At 41.1% G+C, this 22,254-nt stretch overlaps 1 protein-coding gene across 3 annotated transcripts in view; it reads right to left on the bottom strand.

The window, feature by feature from the left end:
* Window positions 1-22,254, bottom strand: part of DOCK4 (dedicator of cytokinesis 4) — a 415,128-nt gene that overhangs the window by 246,746 nt on the left and 146,128 nt on the right. For all 3 annotated transcript variants that reach the window (XM_075345007.1, XM_075345008.1, XM_075345006.1), the window contains exons 6-9: window positions 20,007-20,155; window positions 14,445-14,529; window positions 12,191-12,342; window positions 1,096-1,177 (exon numbers count right to left, since the gene is read on the bottom strand). In XM_075345007.1, coding sequence (XP_075201122.1) covers window positions 1,096-1,177; window positions 12,191-12,342; window positions 14,445-14,529; window positions 20,007-20,155 — 468 coding nt within the window. The remainder of the gene's footprint in view (window positions 1-1,095; window positions 1,178-12,190; window positions 12,343-14,444; window positions 14,530-20,006; window positions 20,156-22,254) is intronic.

Here is a 22,254-nt window from a genome sequence, read left to right on the forward strand (position 1 = left end):
AAACGCACCCGCTGGCAGAAAAACACTATATTCAATGGAATAACGCAGGGAAAAACGCAAACACAAGTGACATGCTGCTTCTTTTTATTGCATCCAAAACTGCAGGCAAAAAGGAAGCAACATGTGCCCAGCCTTTCTGAATTCTCATAGTCGTTGCTGGGGAAAGAAATACACGCAGTTCAGGGCAATAAACGGCACCAAAAACTGCACCAAAAACTGCACTGTGCCCACAGGCCTAAGAGAAATTCAGCACTGAACCAGTACTGCACTGCTGTCCTTTCATTCTCAGGATCTGTAGCTATCTGACACTGGACTTTCAATGATCATCTTACACCATGGAAAAAAACCACATAAGCCACATACCATTATGACATTTAAAGAGAATATCACCCTTTTGAGGTTTTTTTGTTATTAATATTAGCATAGAGGTGAAATTAGCCATATCTGTATGCCTCTTGTATAATAGTTTTGCAAAAATCCTCTTTTATATCTTCTATCTTCCAGGCTATGGGGGCGTGCGCTGCCCAGAAGATAAGCCTGCCTCCAGTCTTCATTAGACAGGATTCTTCCTCCTCTTCTCTGCATCCCTGTGACGTCAAGTGTGCAGCCGGAATTCAGCACATGCGCATTCTGCCTGACGTCTCTCCCCTACAGTGTGAAGTCACAGTGACTCTGCGGCGCCCGCGCACATCAAAATTAAAGACTGTGCTGACAGAAGGGCGGAACAGTGCACGTTATAGACGACAGGTATTATGCGCAGGCGCCCACCTGTCGTGACAGAGGCACGAGGGAAGAGAAGTGGAGGAGGAATCCTGTATAATGAAGACCGGGGCTTATCTTCCAGGCAGCACACGCCCCATAGCCTGGAAGATATATAAGAGGATTTTTGGAAAACCACCCATCATCCAGAAAGCATACAGGCATGGCTAATTCCACCTTTATAACCCCAAATGCCCATATTAATAACTCAAAAAAAAATGCAAAACTGGGACAGATTCCCTTTAAAAATTCAACAGAAATCCCAGTACATATTCTTTTCACTCATCTTGCATCTGCAAAGTCATGACTTTAGTACAACATACAGTGCATACTTACTACAAAAACAGAACTATATCTTTCCGTCTTTTCCGGAGACTTTGGCAGTCCATTTCGGTTTAATCTTACAAAAAAACGTTCACTGAAATATATAAGAAATAAAGAAATTCACATTTGGAGTTATCATCTTAATTCCATCCTACCTCAGTTTAAAACATATAAATAAATAAAAAAAAAGTCTGTCAGTGCCGAACAATTATTAAATATTCAATGCATGTTGCTACAAACCTGACAAAACGTCAGCTTTGCAATGGTAATTGCTGAATCTGTCAGTCTGGATCTTTCCTACGGCTTGTAAGATTGTGTAAAGTAAATAGACCAAAAGAAAAATACAATAAGAGGCAGCAACTTTATTTTACAGGTCTGATCATGGAAAGTTTCAAGACATCAGCATTGCTGACTGTCCTCTAGAAGTCAGAGAAATACTGACAATAATGTCTATGAAAGTGAGTGTCATCAACAAAATGCATATTAAACTGGCTGATCAGTGAGGATAGTGGACATAGTCAGTATATATATAAATCATCCTAGCATATATTACTGTTAGTTCACATACAAATGAGGGGGCTTTGGTGCACCCTTGACATGGTCAAGGGCAGAGGGAACTGTTATGTCCTCTCAATTTGCATTTTGGGGACATCCCCGGCTTCTCATAGACATCACACAGTTGCTCCGAGTAACGTCTAAACTCGGCTAGCGTGTCCGCATGTTCTCACTAACACGGCCAGAGCCCAGCAATGTTCATTCTCCTCTTTGATGCCACTAGCTCACTTTACATAAATACACACAAATCGTTTGTTGGGTTTTTTTTGCTTTTTTTTTTAACAATCTGGGTTATAATGGTAACAAAAATAAAATAAAACGTAAACAAAGAAAATCTCAATACAAGTATTCGTTAAATAATTTTATATAGGGTTAAAATGGGCCCGTCTTGTTATACTTTGAGAACGCTGTCCTAAAATGATAAAGCTCCACCATATTCTTTAATTTTTAGGAAGAGGTGCTCCCATTTATTATGCCGGCATCACACAGGACGATCTATCGTGCGATCGCACGAGCGATCATACCCGCCCCCGTCGTTTGTGCGTCACGGGCAATTAGTTGCCCGTGGCGCACAAAGTCGTTAACCTCCTGTCACATGCACTTAACTCCCAGACGACGTCGCTGTGGGCAGCGAACATCCTCTTCCTGAAGGGGGAGGGACGTTTGGCGTCACAGCAACGTCACACGGCAGCCGACCAATAGAAGCAGAGGGGCGGAGATAAGCGGGACGTAACATCCCGCCCACCTTTTTCCTTCTGCATTGCCAGCGGGATGCAAGTAAGCTGTGTTCGTCGTTTCCGAGGTGTCACGCGGAGCGACGTGTGCTGCCACGGGAAAGATGAACAACCGGAGCTCAGAAGGAGGACCAACCTTTTTGCTCGTTCACAGTCGTTCGGAGATGTCACACGGCACGATATCTCTGACGATGCCGAATGTGCGTTATTAACGACGTGACCCCGACGACATATTGCCAGATATATCGTACCATGTGACGTCGGCATTATTGTTATCCGCAGTTAAAACAGAGATATCAGGGGTCCTGAAGATAAGAAGAGGCTGCACACACCGTTGTCCATCATGTCTTTCTGGACTAAACTGGAAATACTAGGGGTGCTGTGGTAAAAGGCGGCTGTTCCCACTGCTGTCCACCTTGTCTTTGATACAAGTAAAATATATCTTTGTACAGTGTTAGCCAGTAGAGATAAAAAAATTGTTTAAAAGAACTGAGAGTCCTCAGTGGTTGATACCTTTTAATGGCTAACTGAAAAGATGGTAATAATTGCAAGCTTTCGAGACTACTCAGGTCTCTTCATCAGGCTCAATATAACACAAAATCTGAAGAGTCACATATTTATACACAACAGGACATAGAATAGTGCAGTAAAAAAAAAAAAAAAAAAAAGTTATATAAAACAGAACTATCTCTATGGCAGGGGGGCAAACTGTTGTGGCCATAAATTTTGCTGCAGTTCAGTGTGGACCAGACCCTTATCAAAGGACAATAAAACTTTCACACTGAACTGCAGCAAAATTTATGGCCACAACAGTTTGCCCCCCTGCCATAGAGATAGTTCTGTTTTATATAACTTTTTTTTTTTTTTTTTTTTTTAACTGCACTATTCTAAGTCCTGTTGTGTATAAATATGTGACTCTTCAGATTTTGTGTTATACCATGCCTGATGAAGAGACCTGAGTAGTCTCGAAAGCTTGCAATTATTACCATCTTTTCAGTTAGCCATTAAAAGGTATCAACCTCTGAGGACTCTCAGTTCTTTTAAACAATTTTTTTCACCTTGTCTTTCTAATTTAATACTGGGTATACCAGGAGTGCTGTGGTACAAAGAGGCTACTCACACTTCTGTCAACTCTATCTTTCTGATCTAATACTAGAGATACTAGGGGTGCTGAGCAAATAAGAGGCTTTTCACACTGCTGTCTACCCTGTCTTTCTGATCTAATGCTAGAGATACCAGGCTTGCTGAGGTAAGAAATGGCTGCTCACACTGCTGACCACCGTCTCTCTTTTTTTATAAGATACATTTTATTGTTTTTGACATTTTGAAAAATGTATATATTGCAAAGCATAATCAAGCATTTATACCAAGACAAAACTCCTCTCCCCCTCCCATTTATGATCACCAATTTCACATGTACGGGAGTCCAACTCTCCCCACTCTCCTCTTAGCCATAGGTATCCTATAGGTATTCATCTCCTGCAATTACACCACTTTCTATCTTAGCAATATTCTATCTTTGAGTAGTTCAAACGATGCCAGTCCTGGGAAATCTAGCCATTTATATTATTTTTTTGACCACTGTCTTTCTGAATGACAAGTGGCTTCTGCTATTGTAAAAATATAGCTTGACAGTATGTGGTGTAGGTAATATCAAGGTCACACCAGCAAAACTTTCTACTTGCTCACTATCACTTCTATTAATATTCATAACAGGTTTCTGTAAGATTGACAAGATTTAGGCCACTTTAAATGTTAATGATTTGCAAAATAAAAAGGTATTTAGGAATTTATAATGAAATTTATTAAAATTTCTTTTTTCCCCCCTATTCCTGGAGATCTCCTTTAATGAAAATCTTGTTTTGACAATCCTAATATTCTCTTCACTTTCGCTCATGGTTCAGATGCCCAGATGCAAACCATCATGCAGTTATTCTAGCACAGCAATTCATCAGTACTTATCACTGTCTGAATAGGAGAATCATCACGGTCTGAATAGGACAAGGGGCTAAAACAGCCAAGAACCATATATTAAATTAGATAGGATCATATTAAAATTAAAAATGCTAAATTACTTTGAAGTTTCTCTAAATTCACGGCAATGAGACTCATGTGGCATGAGATTGTGAATGCAATGCAGCACACCCTCCAACAACATGCATTAAAAGCTCTGGCAAAGGGACCAGAATGCTTTTACACCTGCACATATCAAAAAAATGCTTTACAATTTCAGCTGTCTTGAAAAGAAAAGATTATAAAATAACCAACGTTGAAGAGATTAATCTAAGCAGGTCAACATGGGATTTTAGCACTAAAAATTCTTCTATCAAAGCAAATAGAGCCTTAGCTCTGAGCTGTGGTTAACCCTTTTGTTTCCTTACAAAAGTCATGAAAGTATTTTTGTAGTTTTACAAAGACAATTAGTAATGGAATCGAAATTGGTGGAGTAAAAAATAAATCAGGTCATGCCCATCACATGGTGTAAATGTTTATGTAGGGATTCTAGAAGTGTTATATGTGTAATAGCACAATGACAGAACATTTTGTGTATATTATATATATATATATATACACATATATAATGCATCAAGCCGGGAGAGAGGGGATGAAAGACAAGCCACTTGTACTGTGCCGATTATTCGAGATGCAAACAAGAACCCTGCAATCTGCTCATAGTCTACAATGAACTCCGTGCAAGTATCAGGCAGACCCCTCAGCATCATCATTAATCTGTCCTGACTTTAACCCTGCCGCCACCAATCCGCAGGCAGACAGAGCATTGTAAATACGTCTGCTTCCTCATTACCTGAAAAGTGGATAACTTGCTTGCACTGATTTATATAGCATCATTTACCATAATACTTCTAGAACTTCTAAATGTAAACTTGTATATATTAGTCTTCTATATGTGATTCTGCATTATTACAGTACTTCTACTTGTGCTTTCAAACCTTTATTTCTGGAATCTAAACGGGATGGAAATCTACTTGGTCCCAGGGCCATTCTTGAGTACACAGTTTCTCTATGGTAGGTAGAGATTTAGCAGTCTAGCCAAAAGCAATAACATGCGTTTAAAGCACCACTTCATTGTTTGTTTTTTAGCAGTGGAGTGGCGCTTTAAATCTAAGCTCCCTCACCCCGGTATTATACTCACCTTCCGGCAGCTTCACCTTTTACAGTTGCCGCTTGAGACTCTCAACGCCATCTTGTGACTGTAACTTATGACTGATCAGAAGTAACATCCCAAGCTCTCAATGCATCTCTGTGAGAGCCAGAAAAAGGCCAGAATGAGGCTCTCATAGACATGAATTATGTTGTGTCCTCCGGCTCGCTCCATGAAACACTGGAGAGCACCAGTAGGTCACAAATCGGCGAAAAGTGGTGCTTTATAGGGAGTTTGTCATCCCAACACCTAAGGACTTAGCCCTCTAAAAGTCATACTAATTTGGAGATTTTAGTAATTTAGTTCTGTATAAAAACAGTTCTATTAGATATGTAAATGAGATGGCCTAGATGTATTCTTAACAAAAACTTGGTGCACCATTCTGCTCCTCTCAATTACCAACCTCCACACCTTCATAGCAGTGATGACAACATTTGCTTTGGAGCACTGCCTGAATGAATTCCCCAGCTCTTGGCATTGCACAAGGAGTACACAGAGCATCAGTAAGTGCTCGCACATTCTGATCCCTCCCCTGTTCATAGCGGCCACTGTCCAAACACAGGATCACAAGCCAGCAGCAAGCCTATGTGGATAAGAAAGTGAGAAGAGAACACGTACATGTCACTGTGTGCGCGAATTCTTATCCTTCTCCTACGTGTATAAGCCGGCTGGTGCTTTGTCATTCTGTGTGCAGCAATAGGCCACTATACACAAGAGAGGGATGAGAGAAATCCTGTACATACAGAGACTGTGTGTTCTTAGGCACTGCAGTGTCAGTATGTGTAGGGCAGGGGATTTAAATCAGGCAGTGCTCCAAAGCGAAGGCTGACAAGAACCATAAGGGGAAGGGGCGCAGTTTGGTAAATGAGAGGGTCTTGCCAACAGTGCCCCAAAGACACTTCATTTATATATAACTAATAAAACGGTTTTTCAATAAAAATAAATTTATAAAATTTAAACTGGTACTGTAAATTTTATAATGGTTAAGGCCCCCATATGAAAGTCTAAATAGTTTAATTTCAGTCTTAGGCTATGTGCCCACGCTGCGGAAAATGTGCGGATTTTGCCGCGGATTTCTCGCGGAAAAGCCGCGGATTTCCCGAAAATCTGCAGCAGCGACACTTCCCAGCCATTTCTATGGCTTTTTGGAAATGCTGTGCCCATGCTGCGGATTTTTCCGCAGCGGATTTGGTGCGGATTTTGATCCGGAAAAATCTGCAACAGGTCAATTATTGTTGCGGATTTTGATCCGGATTTTGGCTTCAGAATTGGGAAAAAAAAAAAAATCCGCACCAAAATCCGCGGTAAATCCGCGGCAAATCCGCACCCTTGAAAAGGTGCGGATTTTGCGGGAAGGCCGCGGATTTTCATGCAGAAAAATCCGCAGCAACATTCTACCGTGGACACATAGCCTTAGGGTGACAGACTCCTGGATGGAGCACCATCGGCAGCAAAATCAGCACATGAAAAAAAAATCACTAGTCCTGAATTTTTAATTTTTTTTTTTAATCAATTACACAACTAGAAGTTTTCTTGCCAGTGTACACAAAATTCATTTTGGTGAATTGCAAAGCAGATACTTTATAAACTGCCCACTTAGTCCAGAAAAATCCTCTAATCCTGGTACTAATTTGTAAATTGACGCCTTTCTCCTCAGTAACTGGATTTAAAAAATGTATCTAGCTTGGGTTTAGTGAAGATGGCTTATTTATTATAACATCGCCACTAAATCAGTGACAAACAGAAGCGCTGATCAAAAAAGGAACATCCGAAAAACGTATCAAAGGGAGCCTTATGATGAGGCTAAATACCACTCTGATTATTATGGCACAAACAATAGGAATGTAGAAATATAATCTTCACTTGGGAAGGACACTGCCAGATATGCAGTCCATTATATGCCATAAGCCTCATCTATAAAGTTAAGTGGTGATCAAAGCAAGAAGAGTACTAACAAGAACACATTGAATTCCAAGAAGTGAGGACACCGCAAACATACAGTGGATCAGCACCCCCAAGCTCGCTAGTCTGGTAAGGAAAGGTGAGAATTCTGCAGAATGGTAAGATGAAGACAGAACTACTCGAGTAGATATTTCTCACAACATGTTAACAAGTCTATACATAATGAGCAATATCCACTTAGGCCTTTTAATTGGGTGTTTGTGATTAAATTGAAGAAAATCTCTCCATCTGAGGAGGTTGTTGATCACAAGTAATGATTACAACCTCGCACAGAGCGCCTTTTTCTCTCAAAAGGAGCCATCTTTTATGCTGCAAAGCTTCCTACGCATGCACTGACAGTCTCAACATGCAAGTGAAATTAGGACAAAGAAGCCAATTAAAACAGCAGCCAATCCAACTTTAGTTTTTACTGTATGCTTCTTTACATCAGTGGGCAGCACATACTTAACTTAGTATCAAGAATCTGCACATTAAAGTTCATTTGGGATTTAGCGAATCGCATTTGCAAATATGAACTAATCCTTAAACATACACCATGTACTGCATCTTCAGCAATGAAAATTAAATAGATCTACTGGAGCCATATACAGTGTGTCCACCCATATTCTGTCCACTGCCATTAACTTGAGAACGGCGGCAGAAATAGGCATAGAAGTGGTGTCTAGGTATAGTAAAGTCGCCATGCGAAAAAAAGTGAATTACAAAGCTGTAGGGCATCATCAATTCAATATAAATTGACACCTTGCATACAGAAATGCTATGATTAGAACGTGTAAAACTCACAAGGCTGCGGACGTGAGGCGATACCTTATGGAGACCTTCCTACAAGTCATTGGGTATAGTGGCTGAGTGGAGTAGCCTCCACGCTCACTTGACCTGACCCCATTGGACTTCTTTTTGTGAGGTCACATCAAACAGCAGGTGTATGCGACCCCTCCACCAACACTGCAGGACCTACGATGACGTATTACAGATGCTTGTGCAAACGTGTCAACTACCATATTGCACAACGTGCAGCAAGATACAGTATGGTGTCCAGAGTCCATATATGCATTGCAGCAGATGGTGGCCACTTTGAGCATCAAAGTTAAATGAGCGCCATATGCGTGAGCAGCATTCAATGTTTTGGGGGGTCATGGGTTTCATATCATAGCATTTCTGTATGCAAGGTGTCGATTCGTATTGAATTGATGATGCCCTACAATTTTTTGTTCACTTTTTTTCTCTATCTCGTTCCGTTTTCGAGATAAAAATGCTAACTCCGTTTTTCACCAGGTGGCGCTATAGGTGGTTTCATTGCGTAGCACATGGCTACTTTACTATGCCTAGACACCACTTCTATGCCTATAGCTGCCATTGTTCTCAAGTTAATGGCGGTGGACAGGATATGGGTGGACACACTGTATACTACCTCCTTCTAAATCTGTAAGGCTATGTTCCCACCATCAGTATCAGTTAAGTTTATGACGCTGTAGAATTTCTGCACTTTAGTTTACTTGCATTTTTTAATTGTGTTTGTGGTCTCTGTTTGGTGTGTCATCCTTTAAGTAAAGCGTTTTTTGCTTTTGAAACTTTCGGATATTGACACGCGTTTCGGCAGCGTAAATGCACCAAAAATGCATGTGTGTTATGTACCTGCGGAATTTTTGCATCTAATGCAAGTCTATGGTAAAAAAAGTGCACAGAAAACAGAACGTTCCCACAAGAGAAATTGACATGCTGTGGCTTGGAAAAAATGCGCCGCAGATGTGTTTACACAGTCTAAAAGAGGAGCACAGTGGACATGAGATTTCTATAAATCCCATCCACTTTGCTTGTACTGTACAATGCAGCGTTTTTGATGAAGCAAACATACGAAGCGTCAAAAACGCGAGTAAAACTCATCCTGGGCAGGTACTCTAAAAAGTGGCGCTCAGAGTGGTCATTGCGATATAATCACAGACATCATAACAACCCCTCTAAATACCCATGCAACTAGAATATCCTACATTACCTTGTTCCTAACACAATAGGTTTTATAATATCATCATTAACAATTAGAACATACCAATTACATTCAATGGCCGCACACTAATGCTCCTCCTATATGTAGTTTTTCCTTTCCTCTAGCCTCACAGAGAAGCAGAAAGTTATAAGATATATTAAACAGTAAATCTAACGAAGTTCAGCATGATCACCTTGTCAAGAATCAAAAAAATCTGGGAATTATCAAGAGAAAAGAAAAGAAAATACATTCTAGGCATTTGAGCTTTCCGTATCGGGAAAACTTTTCTCTTTCATGTGCAGAATGTTCAAAGCTTTGATATTTTAGATTTATTATGCAAGATATCTTAAGTTTCCAAGAGTCTTGGCCTAAAACCAATTAAAAAAAAAAAATCCATATTTAAATGTTTAGAAATGTTAACTATTTTGGATACGCATTTTTTTAAAGCAACTAACATGTTGAGATATTTTACCTCCTACTACTTTATTTCTGGAGAGCACTAAGGCTATGTGCGCACGTTGCGTACTAGCCCTGCAGAAATTTCTGCAGCGATCTGAAGAGCACATGTGCGCTTTAGATCGCTGCAGAAATGTCCGTAGTGAGCGCCGATTCCATGCGCTCTGCCTGCAGCTCCTGCCATAGACAGAGCAGGAGCTGCCGGCAAAGCGCAGGAAAGAAGTGACATGTCACTTCTTTTTGCGCAGCGCTTCGGCAGTAGCCGAAGCGCTGCGCTCTGAGACGCCACGTGCGCACGGCCCCTGCACAATCTCCATAGACTGTGCAGGGGACGCAGGACGCATGCAGTTACGCTGCGCTGCAAAGCGCAGCGTAACTGCATGAATTTACGCAACGTGCGCACATAGCCTAACATTTCTGAATTTCACCTGTGATACAGAGGTTAATAGTTATCAGCTTCCTCATTTAAATTGGGCAGCCCTCACCCATTTGTTATATGTGCTACATGTACACAAATTCAGTCATTTTTATGCCTCCCCCCCATCCCCACCTCCACAAAAAAAAAACAGTGCAACATGCTCCATCCTCCCCTTCTGGACAATCCCTTTGGATGTCGTCAAGGGTAGTTTCCCGCTTCTGGGCCACTCTACTAGCCGGAGGGAATAGCTACAAGAGTAGCTGCTTACAATACATGATTAAACGCGGTTACACAATTATTTAAATGCCTTTGTGAAATGCGTGCCGAGTGTTTGGTGGGTGAGCCGCTATATCTGGTTACTGTATTGATTTTCTGGCATTCCTCATGATCTGCTTATAATTAGTACTTAACTTGTATTATTAAATGATATTTGGTTTCCTACATACTGCATGATCTTTATAAGCTTCATATATTGCTAGTCATCCCATACGTTATGCATTATCAGATCTTGTTTCAATTACTTAAATGGGTCAACTGACATGTGAAGCTTTATTTTTTAAAGTGTACCTCTTCTAAGGATAAAAAATGACAGCGCAGGACATTGCAATATAACCATGTTCTAAATGGCACTGTCTGAGGTTTTTGCAGTGATTTATCCAGCAGAATGGACCTCCTGAGGGCTGTTCTGCGCTAAACTAGGCAACGCCTGATGGTCACTCCTCGTTAACATCTTCAATGTGGAGTGAGCGCAGTAAAATTTACTGATGCTTGACCCTGTGTAAAAGATTATAACCTAGAAGAAGCAGGACGTAGCCTACAGACCTCAGGGGATCTGTACTTTGGGTAAATAGCAAAAACCTCTAAGGCTATGTTCACACACTGCTTTTTTGGTGTGTTTTTTAGCTGCGGATTTGCATTCTTTTTATGCAAGTCCATGCTAATAAAAAGCTGCTTTTTACAGTCCCAGCATATGAGATTTCTGAAATCTCATACACACACTGTTTTGTCAAATACCTGTGTTTTTGCTGCAGATTTCAAAGAATGGGCATGTCAACTCTTTGCAGCCTTTCTGCAATGTTTTTTTCATTGACACAAGCCATTTTGTAGAAAAAAAAGCAGCAAATATGCACCTCAGAAAAAACGACACTAAAAAACGCAGATGACTCAAAGGAGATTTCCTGCCATAAGATCAGGTTTTGGTCAGGGAAAAAAATGCATTAAAAAAGCCCAGTGTGAACATAGCCTTACAGTGATTTCGAAATAGGATTCTACTGCAAAGAAATGGTACCATCTTTCTTTTGAACGTGGAATTACACTTTAAAGCAGAATTCACAGAAGCAAACGATACAAAATTTTAAAACATTGCAAAAACACCTATACACTCTCAACCAGGGGCAGTCATATAATTGGGGCAAACTGTGCAGCCGCACGGGAGCCAAAATGTAAGGGGCCCCACTATCACCTTGAAATCAGCAAGCAACTTCTATCACAGACACATTATTGGACTGTGAAGAGCCCATATACGGTTCTTGCACAGAGGCCTGTTCTGTCTGTGTCCGCCACTGCTCTCCACATACAGCCTACACATCATAGGTGTTTGGATCAATCATAATTTTAATGTTTTTCGAAAGGCTAATGTCTTTTAAGCAGTAAGATCAGACAAAGACGTCAGATAAAAAAAAAAGCAGGGAACTCAAATTCTATATAAAAACAATGTACGGAGAATCCGAAATGTCAAGACCGTGAAAAAAAAAAAAAGAGGAGTTCAGAACAAACTATATTAAACACAATACAATAACCAATTTTTGTTTTAACAAATGAAACAAACTCCCGACCTTATTGGTCGATTTTCCTTGCTGTCATAAAGTGAGAAGATCACTTCTAGCTCCTCTCCCAGGTTTGAGCACATCAAGCTCTTCATCTGTACAAATAGGTGATGGCTGCTTGCTGGTACTGGAGTATCTTTTTTTCTGTGTCTGTGCTCCATCTGAATGCAAGAGGATAAACAAGATCTGTGATCTAGGGCTTTGTTCATTGAAAACATTTTGAAATTACCACAATACTCCATAAAAGTGTCAGATTTCCTTAATTAGGTAGTGCAAGGTAGGGGTTACATTACCTGGACCCCCAATAATTTAACTTTGATGGCATATTGCCATAATGGACACTCCTCACCTATATATAGGATAGGTCATAATTAGGGCATAAATGTCTCCACCCGTGGATTTCCAGCTGTCTTTGAATTATTACGCTATGTTCACACACTGCATCTTTAATTGCATTTTCATTTTTGAGGTCACAAAGATGCACCTAAATGCATGCATTTCCTTCCCCCAGCAAAGTCTAGGAGATTTCTATTTTGCTGTCCCCACTGGGCACCTTTTTTTTGGCTGCGTTTTTGAAGATGCAGAACGTCAATTCTTTTTGTGTTTTTCTAGCGTTTTTGAGTCCTTCTAGTCAATAGATTTGACTTAAAGAAGAAAAAAAAAACAAAACACACTGGGCAAATTGCGGAAAAAAACCGCAGCAAAACTCGTCAAAAACGCATGCTTTCTCGCATGTATTTTCGCTGCGGGTGCGGTTTTTTGGGGCCAAAAATGCTGCATCTTTGTGGTTAGAAAAGATGCACTGTGTGAACATAGCCTTAGATGGATTCTAGCAGCTACAAAGTCTCCCATACATTGTACACAGAAATGAGGGATTCCGGCACTCCATGTTAAGCTGCATGGAGAATATTACACAGTATTACTACGCAATGCAGCGGTGAATCTAGCTTTGAGAGAAGTAATGACATAGCATAAATCACAGTCTGTCTATGTCTGAAACTCCTTCATCCTCCTCCCCCACCTCTCTACATAGACCCCAATAAGCAGCTGCCATTTGTTCTCTCAGTCAGCTGGCAAATTATGTAGTCTTGAATAGGACAAGTGAACTATGAGCTCAGAAAGTAGTGGGGGGCGTTTCTTGTAAAATGGCAGGAAAAAAAACAAAAAAAACCCAAAGCATGCATCTGTGCTAAAGTGCATTACAAAGTACAATTCGACCACTACGATCAGACTTTCACTGTGTATGCTATGAAGGTTTTTGTAGCTGCATAACAATTGCCACATTTTAGTACATTCCTACATACATGTGTCATAAATCAAATTACCCTATAAAAACAAATTTTTATTGAATTATTCTAAAATCTCAACCAAGTGTAGCATTCAGTGAATACCTTTCTATAAGTGCACAAAAAGAGAAGATGTTACTGACCCTGTGCCCTACCTGTCAGCAGAGGTCAGCACCTTAGATAGCGTAATGGCGTCCCCGATCACCGTATGCTCATCCTGCCTATCCCTGCCGAATAAAGTGCAGGGCCTCAAAGTGTCCAGTGATACATTAAAGTGCACAGGGCTTAAATAAATGTATCCAAAATCGGCAGGTACAAGGTAGGTAAGATTATAGGGTACTTATGACGTATCCTATAATCTTACCTACTCTGCAGCTGTCGATTTGGATAAAATTTATTTAAAGCACTGTGGTGCACTTTAATGTATCACTGGACACTTTATGAGGCACTGCACTTTTTTCGGCAGGGGCATACAGGGATTGGCAGGGTGAGCCTATGGTGAGCGGGGGCACCATTACGCTATCTAGGTTGCCTCTGTTGACAGGTAGGGCACAGGAGGGAGTGACCGACACAGAGTCAGTAACATCTTCTCCCTTTTCTGTGCACTTATAGAAAGGTATACTGAATGCTACACTTGGTTGAGATTTTAGAATAATTCAGTAAAAATTGTTTTTAAAAGGGTAATTTGATTTATGACACATTTATGTACTGCCCTTCCTCCTTCAGAGAGAAAAAAAGTTCAAAAATCCAGTCCTACATAAATCAAAATGGAATGCAACAAGATACCTCATACTTTATCTGAAAATTAACATTTAATTTGATATTTCTTTCCAAATAAAAAGCAATGGTTTTCAGTTTTGGACAACTTACTAAATTACTACCTTATATTTCAGAAAACAGTGGTCAGTTTTAGATTTTTAGGTTTACAAATATAGGTCACTTTATATATCCAAAAATTGCACCGATGTCATACTTACTAGTCTGTATAATTCAGTAACACTGATGTCTTCCGGATCTACCATAGCAAACTCTTTCCGTGGAACCAAGTCAAGACCCAGCTGCCTATAAAACATGGAAAACTACTGAAAACGGAAATTCTAATTCTATAACATGAATAATTTCATCTCCACGATACATGGTGTTAAGTAAACGTCAGACTTTCAGTACAGTTAAATGTCTTAATGTGGAAATTTCAAAGGAATTTTGAATTTAAACTGACTTGCTCCCCCAACTGCTGCTGTTCCACTGATTCCTGAAGAGGTTTCCTTTCTTTTTTTTTTTTGCCCCTCCATTCCAAAGTTTTGCTCCCCAGTAATAAAGATGCAAATTTTCCCTTCTCCCAAACAGGTGTATACTACAGAACGTTTTTCTATCTGGGCGTTTGCTTTTTCTCTTCTGTGATGCTGGCCAATCAAAACACGGCTGAATTATGTATGGTAGAAAGGACACAAGCAACAAGAAGGTCAGAGCTGCAGCCTGGCTCATCATGTTCTTCCTGATCTGACTATATTGTAGGTGATGCGACTAACTTTGGAACAGAGGAGCACAGGAAAAAAATAAGAAAATGTGTTCCAATCAGTTAAACGGCAGCAACCGAAGGAGGTGCTCAGTTTAAAAATAAAAAAATTCAGGAAAAAGGTTTTCTATTTTTTTTTTACCAACGAAGGTACTCAGCTGGATAACTGAGGCACACAGAAAAAAATATGAATTTCAGGGGCCACATTCTTTGGTGGATGATATGATGCTTTCAGTGAAACCAGTTTTGTTACTATACGACTTTTTGATCACCTTTTATTCCTTTTTTTGTGTGTGTCAGCATAATGAAAAATTTTCTTTTTAGGCATTTCTTCTATTTATTTATTTTTATGGTGATCATCAAGTGGGTTATGGTACAGTTTTATAGCTAGATAAAGTGCTGCCAAAAGTGTGCTTTTTTGTTGTTTACTTTAGGTTTTAAATAAAACAGCCATTTTAAAATGGCAAAATGTTATTTTTTTCACTCTTTATTTTTATTTTTTTTTCCTTTTTTTGCCCCCCAATTGGCTATATACAGTAATAATGGCCACCATTTGCCTCCATAAATTAATAAGGTATGCACCTCATTCTGGCCCCAGTCCTGTAATAATGTCCTCCATACTACCCATGATGTCCGCCATGTAAGGTGGCTTGTAAAGGTGCAGAACGCGATTGTTGCGTTAGGTTCTTCAGCGGGGCAAGGGAGGGCCGCCCTCCCTTTCCCCGCTGAAGAACCTAACGTGACACGCGCGTTCAGGAACGGGGACTCCAATCCTCCCACCGATTGTTAGCGACAAGCACCTCTGCTCCACAATGGGTAGGTACGATTTATGAATATGTGTATTTGATTTTCAATGTATGTCATGTATTTACTTTGGTGTGCTCACCCTAAGTTGGGGCTGTGATATGCTTTAATAGTTGAATTGAACATTGATGCAACTAGTGACCGGTTGTGGTTCTTGCTGTCTGCTATACCATGGGGGGAGGGGGGTTTGGTCAAGCCCTCCTTCTATACATATATTCATGTGCTATCTGTACTGTACTATATATATGCATTGGATTTTTTTGTCCATTGCATAATTATTTGTAAGTAATTTTAAAAGTTTGTAGTTATTTATGACAAATCTCCTTGCGTGTTTTATACACTGTGTATATTAATTGTTGGAGCAAATTCTACATTTTTCCATACTAAGGGATTAATTATCAGTATTTATCACAGTGATGTTTAGCTATATTAAAAGTTCCTGTTTGACTGTGATTAGTTTTGTAAGGTCCCCTGTAATATCTACAACTACAAAGAATTTATCTCATTATTGACTTTATATTTACTGTGTCTGCAGTCTTATGTGGAAGGTATACATATATCCCATGAAAGACAACTGTGTAAATTGTTGCCAATTATATAAATAAAACTAAGCACCTAAAAGAAACAGTAATTAGCAAGGAAAGCTCAGTAACATTACAGACAAATTGGCATTTTTCTATCATGTATAATAGAATATTTCTTAGATTGGCATTCAGTCTTGCAGCCTGCACATTAATAATCCATATTGTATCCTAGGGGAGGCTGTACTAAACGAAGCAACAGCACAGTATGAGCCTTGGAAAAAAATAACTAGACGGTTCGAGGGTAAAGATAATAGCTGCATCTCCATCTGTGAATACTGCAGTGTAATAATAGAGAAGAGCTGGAGACTATTATCACGACAGATTGATCTCTTATGACATAATGTACATAGCTGACAGATACTGCACTAAACATTACATTTTAGACACCATTGAAAGGAGGCAGGCATAGTTAAAGGGAATCTGTCAGTGGCTTCACGCTGCCCGAACCACAGGCCGCAATGAAAACAGACAGGCTCCATCATTACAGAGAATTGCGTTGTACCCTGAAGGAGAAAACAAAGTTCAAAAAATAACTTTGACGGGAGTGTATCTACCACGATGGAAATACTGCACTGCTGGAATTAACAAATCTATGACAGTAGTGAATAAGGTCTTTAAGTTTAAAACACATTTTGGCAGGACCGGTGCCTTTTCCAAGAACAAAAAATAGTCAGCCATTAATGTCTAAACCGCTGGCAACCAAAGTGAGTAAACCTCTAAGTGAGAATGGCCAAATCTCGCCCAAATAGTCATTTTAACTCCCAGGTGTCTTGTGACTAATTTGTGTTACAAGATCTCCAGTGTGAATGGGGAGGAGGTGTGATGTATTTGGTGTTATCGCTCACGCACTCTCTCATACTGGTCATAGAAAGCTCAACATGGCACCTCATGACAAAAAATTGTCAGAGTATCTGAAAATAAGAATTGTTCCTCTACATAAAGATGGCCTAGGCTATAAGAAGATTGTCAACACCCTGAAAGTGAACTGCAGCAAGGTGGTCAAGATCATACAGCTGTTTAATAAAACAGATTCCACTCAGAACAGGCCTCACCATAGTTGAACAAAAAAAGATGAGTGCATGTGCTGAGCTTCATATCTAGAGGTTGTCTTTTTAAATTAGTCGTATGAATGCTGGCAGCATCAGCCTGATAGTGCTTAGACCATACGTGGCACACTGCATCAAATTTGGCTGCATGGCTGTTGTCCCAGAAGGAAGCCTCTTCTAAAAGATGATGCACAAGAAAGGCTGCAGTTTGCTGAATACAAGCAGACTAAAGACATGAATTACTGGAACCATAACCTGTGGTCTGGTGGGACCAAGACAAACTTATTTGGTTCAGTTGGTGTCAAGAGTGTGTGGCGGCAACCAGGTTTGGAGTACAAAAACAAGTGTGCCTTGCCTACAGTTAATCATGGTGGTGGGAGTGTCATGGTTTGGGGCCGCATGAGTGCTGCCAGCTGTGAGGGGCTAGAGTTCATTGAGGAAACCTTGAATGCCAACATGTACTGTGACATACTTAAGCAGAGCATAAAAATTCCCCTCCTTGGTAAATTGGGCCACAGGGTTGGGTTCCAACATAACGACCCCAGACACATCTTCACGACGACCACCACCTTGCTAAAGAAACTGAGGGTAAAGGTGCTAGACTGATCAAGCATGTCTCCAGACGCAAACCCTGTTGAGCATCTGTGGGGCCTCCGAAAAAAGAAGAAGGTGTAGGAGTGCAAGGTCTCTAACATCCACCAGCTCTGTGATGTCATCATGTATTAGTGAAAGATTCCAGTGACAACTTGTGAAGCTGTAGTGAACTCCGTGTCCAAAAGAGTTAAGGCATTGCTTGAAAATAATGGTGGCCACACAAAATATTCACACTTTAGGAAAAGGTTTGTCAATTTTCACTTAGGGGTGTACTCACTTTTGTTGCCAACGGTTTTGACATGAATGGCTGTGTGTTGACTTATTTTGAGGGCACTTACAATTTACTCTGTTATACAAGCTATACACTGACTACATTACATTGTATCAAAGTGTTATAACTTCAGTGTTGTCACAAAAATCTATCATAAAATGTTTACAAAACTGTAAGGGGTGTACTCACTTTTGTGAGATACTATATATCCATCTATATGTAATGTCTCAAGTTAAAAAGGTAGGTTTCGTTATTGCCGTGTAAAAATACCAGTTTAGATTGTGGGTGCTAAGCAGAAAATAAAATGTGTCTGTGAATGCAATTATTTTGTATGACAGCAGCAGAAATAATTGGACTAATGGGGCATTAATTTACCAGATGGGAAATTCCCTTTTCTGCTGCAATGTAACATGGTTCATCTGGTAGAACGTTACAGTAAAATCACCAGCGAGTCTGGGGCTGAAGGACTTCCACTTTTATGCAATGTACATTGCTTGTCAGTGTAAGGCTAGTTTCACACTTGCGTTGAATGGCATCCGTTGCATTGCGTTGTGTGACGGATGCAACTGATGTGTTGCATATAGTGGCACAAAGGATGCAACGGATGCTGCAAAACAACGCAATTCGTTTTGGGTTTTTTTTTTTTTTTTACAGTTTTACCGTTGGCAGACTATTGTGAACGATCAGCTGATCGCTAACAGTAGTCCGCTGCCGGGTGATCAGCTGATCACTAACAGTAGCTGGCCGCCGGGTGATCAGATGATCGTTCGGTCGCCGACAATGTGTGCGGGGGGCGGAGTGCGGTGGGTGGAGCCAAGCAGGGCCATGGCTGAGGACGTCAGTGCCGCGGGGACTGCATCGCTGGGGGACAGGTGAGTGTGTGTGTGTGTGTTTGTGTGTGCGCGATTGTGTGTGTGCGTGCGATTGTGTGTGTGTGTATACATACGGAGTGCGGGGAGGGGGCGGAGCCGAGCAGGGAAGTGTCGGGCTCCCGGCACACGTAACCAGGGTTCCTTGGTTACCCAATGTGTACCCTGGTTACGGGTGGAGGGAGCCAGAGAGAGCATGTGCAGTGAAATCCAAAGGATTCCGCTGCTCAAAAAAACGTTACATGCTGCATTCCTTCCGCCCGATGCCGCGTCAAAATAATGGCGCTGCGTTGTCCGGCGGATGCAACGCTGACACTTGCGTTACAGTGTGTCATCCATACAAGTCTATGGAGAATAGCGCAGTGCGTTAACGGGCTGCGCTATTCTCCATAGTGACGGACTCCGCTGAAGGCAAGTGTGAAACTAGCCTAATAGAGCCATGAAACGCAGGAAATAGAGATGACAAAGTTACAGGAGCACGCAACCTAGGAAGAATTCTGTGTGTATTATATAGGCTTTGATATGTGATACTTTGCCACCTACCAACTGCCACAACAGCCTAAGATCATTTTGTAATTTTTTTGTGAGTTGCTTATGCATTATGATCCCTCAATCAACTCCAATATTTTCATAAAGAAAGAATGAGAAATGTAGATTATGTAAAACACATCAAATTACATCTGAGTCTTCAAAAACATATAGGCAGCTCTATGAATATGGACGTCAAACACTCCAAACATCTTAAGTAGTGTGAAACTATCTAGCATTTCATTGTAAAGTCTGCTTATAGCAAGAAACAGCGATGAGAAAGCATTCTGAGCATGAATGGCAGCGAGATAATGATCTGTTACCCACTCATTTCCCCAGTCCAGACGAGCCGTTATGTGCCGCTTCACATCCTTCATGCGATCATGAGTCAGATGTCCCACTAGCACTTGTCTGCGCAGATCAAGGATCTCATTCATTATGTGACCCAGGCGATGAAAGAGATCACCTTCATTTTTCTGTAGTGTAAAAAAAAAAAAAAAAAGAAAGAATTTCATTCACTCACTTCAACGCCTTTCAAATCTTCCTATTCACCTTTATATTTGTAAGGTGTATCATTCTTTTAAGAAGCGGACATCTTAATGCAGAAATTTAGTTTACATATCGAGGATGCATGCCAAAATGTCACATCAGCAAAATATAAATTCATGGACAACAGATTTCCTGAATAATAAAGCTTCAGGACACTTTCGTCCGGTCTCACATAGCTCTACAGTGGAATCTTGGTTAACGAGAACAATCCGTTCTGGGACTGTGCTTGTTAACCAAGTTACTCGTTCAGCAAAGCAAGATTTCCCATAGGAAATCATTGCAATGCAGACAATCCGTTCCACAACTTGTTAAATGTCCCATCCTGGTGCCCTATTGTGCCATTCCACACAAGTACAAACACGCACAGATTACGCTCACCTTACCTTTCGTTCCCTCGCCGGTCTCCTGGAACTTGCAGTTCGCCCGTACAAGACATGTATCCGGTAACCAAGGCGACCGATGCCAGACATTCTGCACTCAGCGCGCTGACATAAAAGGCAGGAGCCGCTTGCCTCTGATTGGCCAGCGCACTGCCTTTGAGTAGCGCCTGACAGGGGAAGTTCATCCCTCGTCGCGATGGTTACCGGATACACATCCTGTGTAGGGAGTACCTTCCCCTGTCAGCCACTACTCAAAGGCCAATCAGAGGCAAGCGGCTTCTGCCTTTGACGTCAGCGCGCTGGGAGCTGAAGGCATCGGTTGCTTTGGTTACCCGATACATGCAAGATCCAAGAAGCCGGCAAGGGAACGGAAGGTAAGGTGAGCATAATATATGTGTGTGTGTGTGTGTGTGTGTGTGTGTGTGTGTGTGTGTGTGTGTGTGTGTGTGTGTGTGGACTGCAAGAGCGGGTTAGAGCGCGGTGGATGTACGGAACCGGAAGTGTGTGCGGTGAGTATTTTGCTCGTACAGCAAGGCTTTCTCGTAAACTGAGTTACAAATTTACAGAAAGCCTTGCTCGTTAGGCGAAATACTCGCTAACTGGGTTACTCGTTGTTGGTGAGGTACCTCTAGGGATAGAGTTTCCATCCTACTCTCAAATTATTATTTGTGAACCGCAAAATCACACACAAGGCCAAATGTTTATTGACATAAACCAGGCTTCTTTTAAAAATTGAGCTACCAAGACCTGAAAAAGGGAACGTGTAACATGCAGAAACTAACTGTATGTGCAGGTAGAGAGCATTTGAATTCTGTGTAGCTAGCGTACTAGATGTACACCTACAGGGAGAAAGTGAAGTTATATTCTCCCTGCAGGCACTCACTTCCGGTCATCGGGTGGTGCACAGAGCTGTAACAGTTGACACTCATTCCAAAAATAAGAATTTCAGAACTTTTTTCATCTTTTATCTCAACCATAATCCGTACAATTCAATTATAAAACAATGCACACCTTTAAGCTAACACTTTGTTGAAGTACCCTTTTAATTTATTTAGGCCCTGTGCCCACGCTGCGGATTTTGACATGGATTTTGACGCGCATTTTCAGAAATCTGCAGCAAAATCTGCCTGTCCATTGTGAAGATAAAGTCTAGGAGAATTCAGAAGTGCTGTGCCCATGTTGCTTATTTTTCCCTTGCATATTTGGTGCAGATTTCTTTTTATTCTGCACCAAATATGCAAGGGAAAAATGAGCAACGTGGGTACAGCACTTCTGAATTCTCATAGACTTTGCTGGCTTCACAATGGACATGCAGATTTTGCTGCAGATTTCTGAAAATACGCGTCAAAACTACCCAGCGTGGGCACTGGGCCTTAAGGGGGCTTTACACGCTACGACATCGCTAATGCGAATTCGTTGGGGTCACGGAATTTGTGACGCACATCCAGTCGCATTAGCGATGCCGTTGCGTGTGACACCAAACACTCATCTGTGACATGGGGGTCCATTCTCAAAAATCGTTACTGCAGCAGTAACGAGGTTGTTCCTCGTTCCTGCAGAAGCACTCTGTGACACCGCAGGAACGAGCAACCTCTCCTTACCTGCCTCCCGGCCGCTATGCGGAAGGAAGGAGGTGGGCGGGATGT

The sequence above is a fragment of the Anomaloglossus baeobatrachus genome, chromosome 4 (assembly GCF_048569485.1).
Source record: "Anomaloglossus baeobatrachus isolate aAnoBae1 chromosome 4, aAnoBae1.hap1, whole genome shotgun sequence".
NCBI lineage: Eukaryota > Metazoa > Chordata > Amphibia > Anura > Aromobatidae > Anomaloglossus > Anomaloglossus baeobatrachus.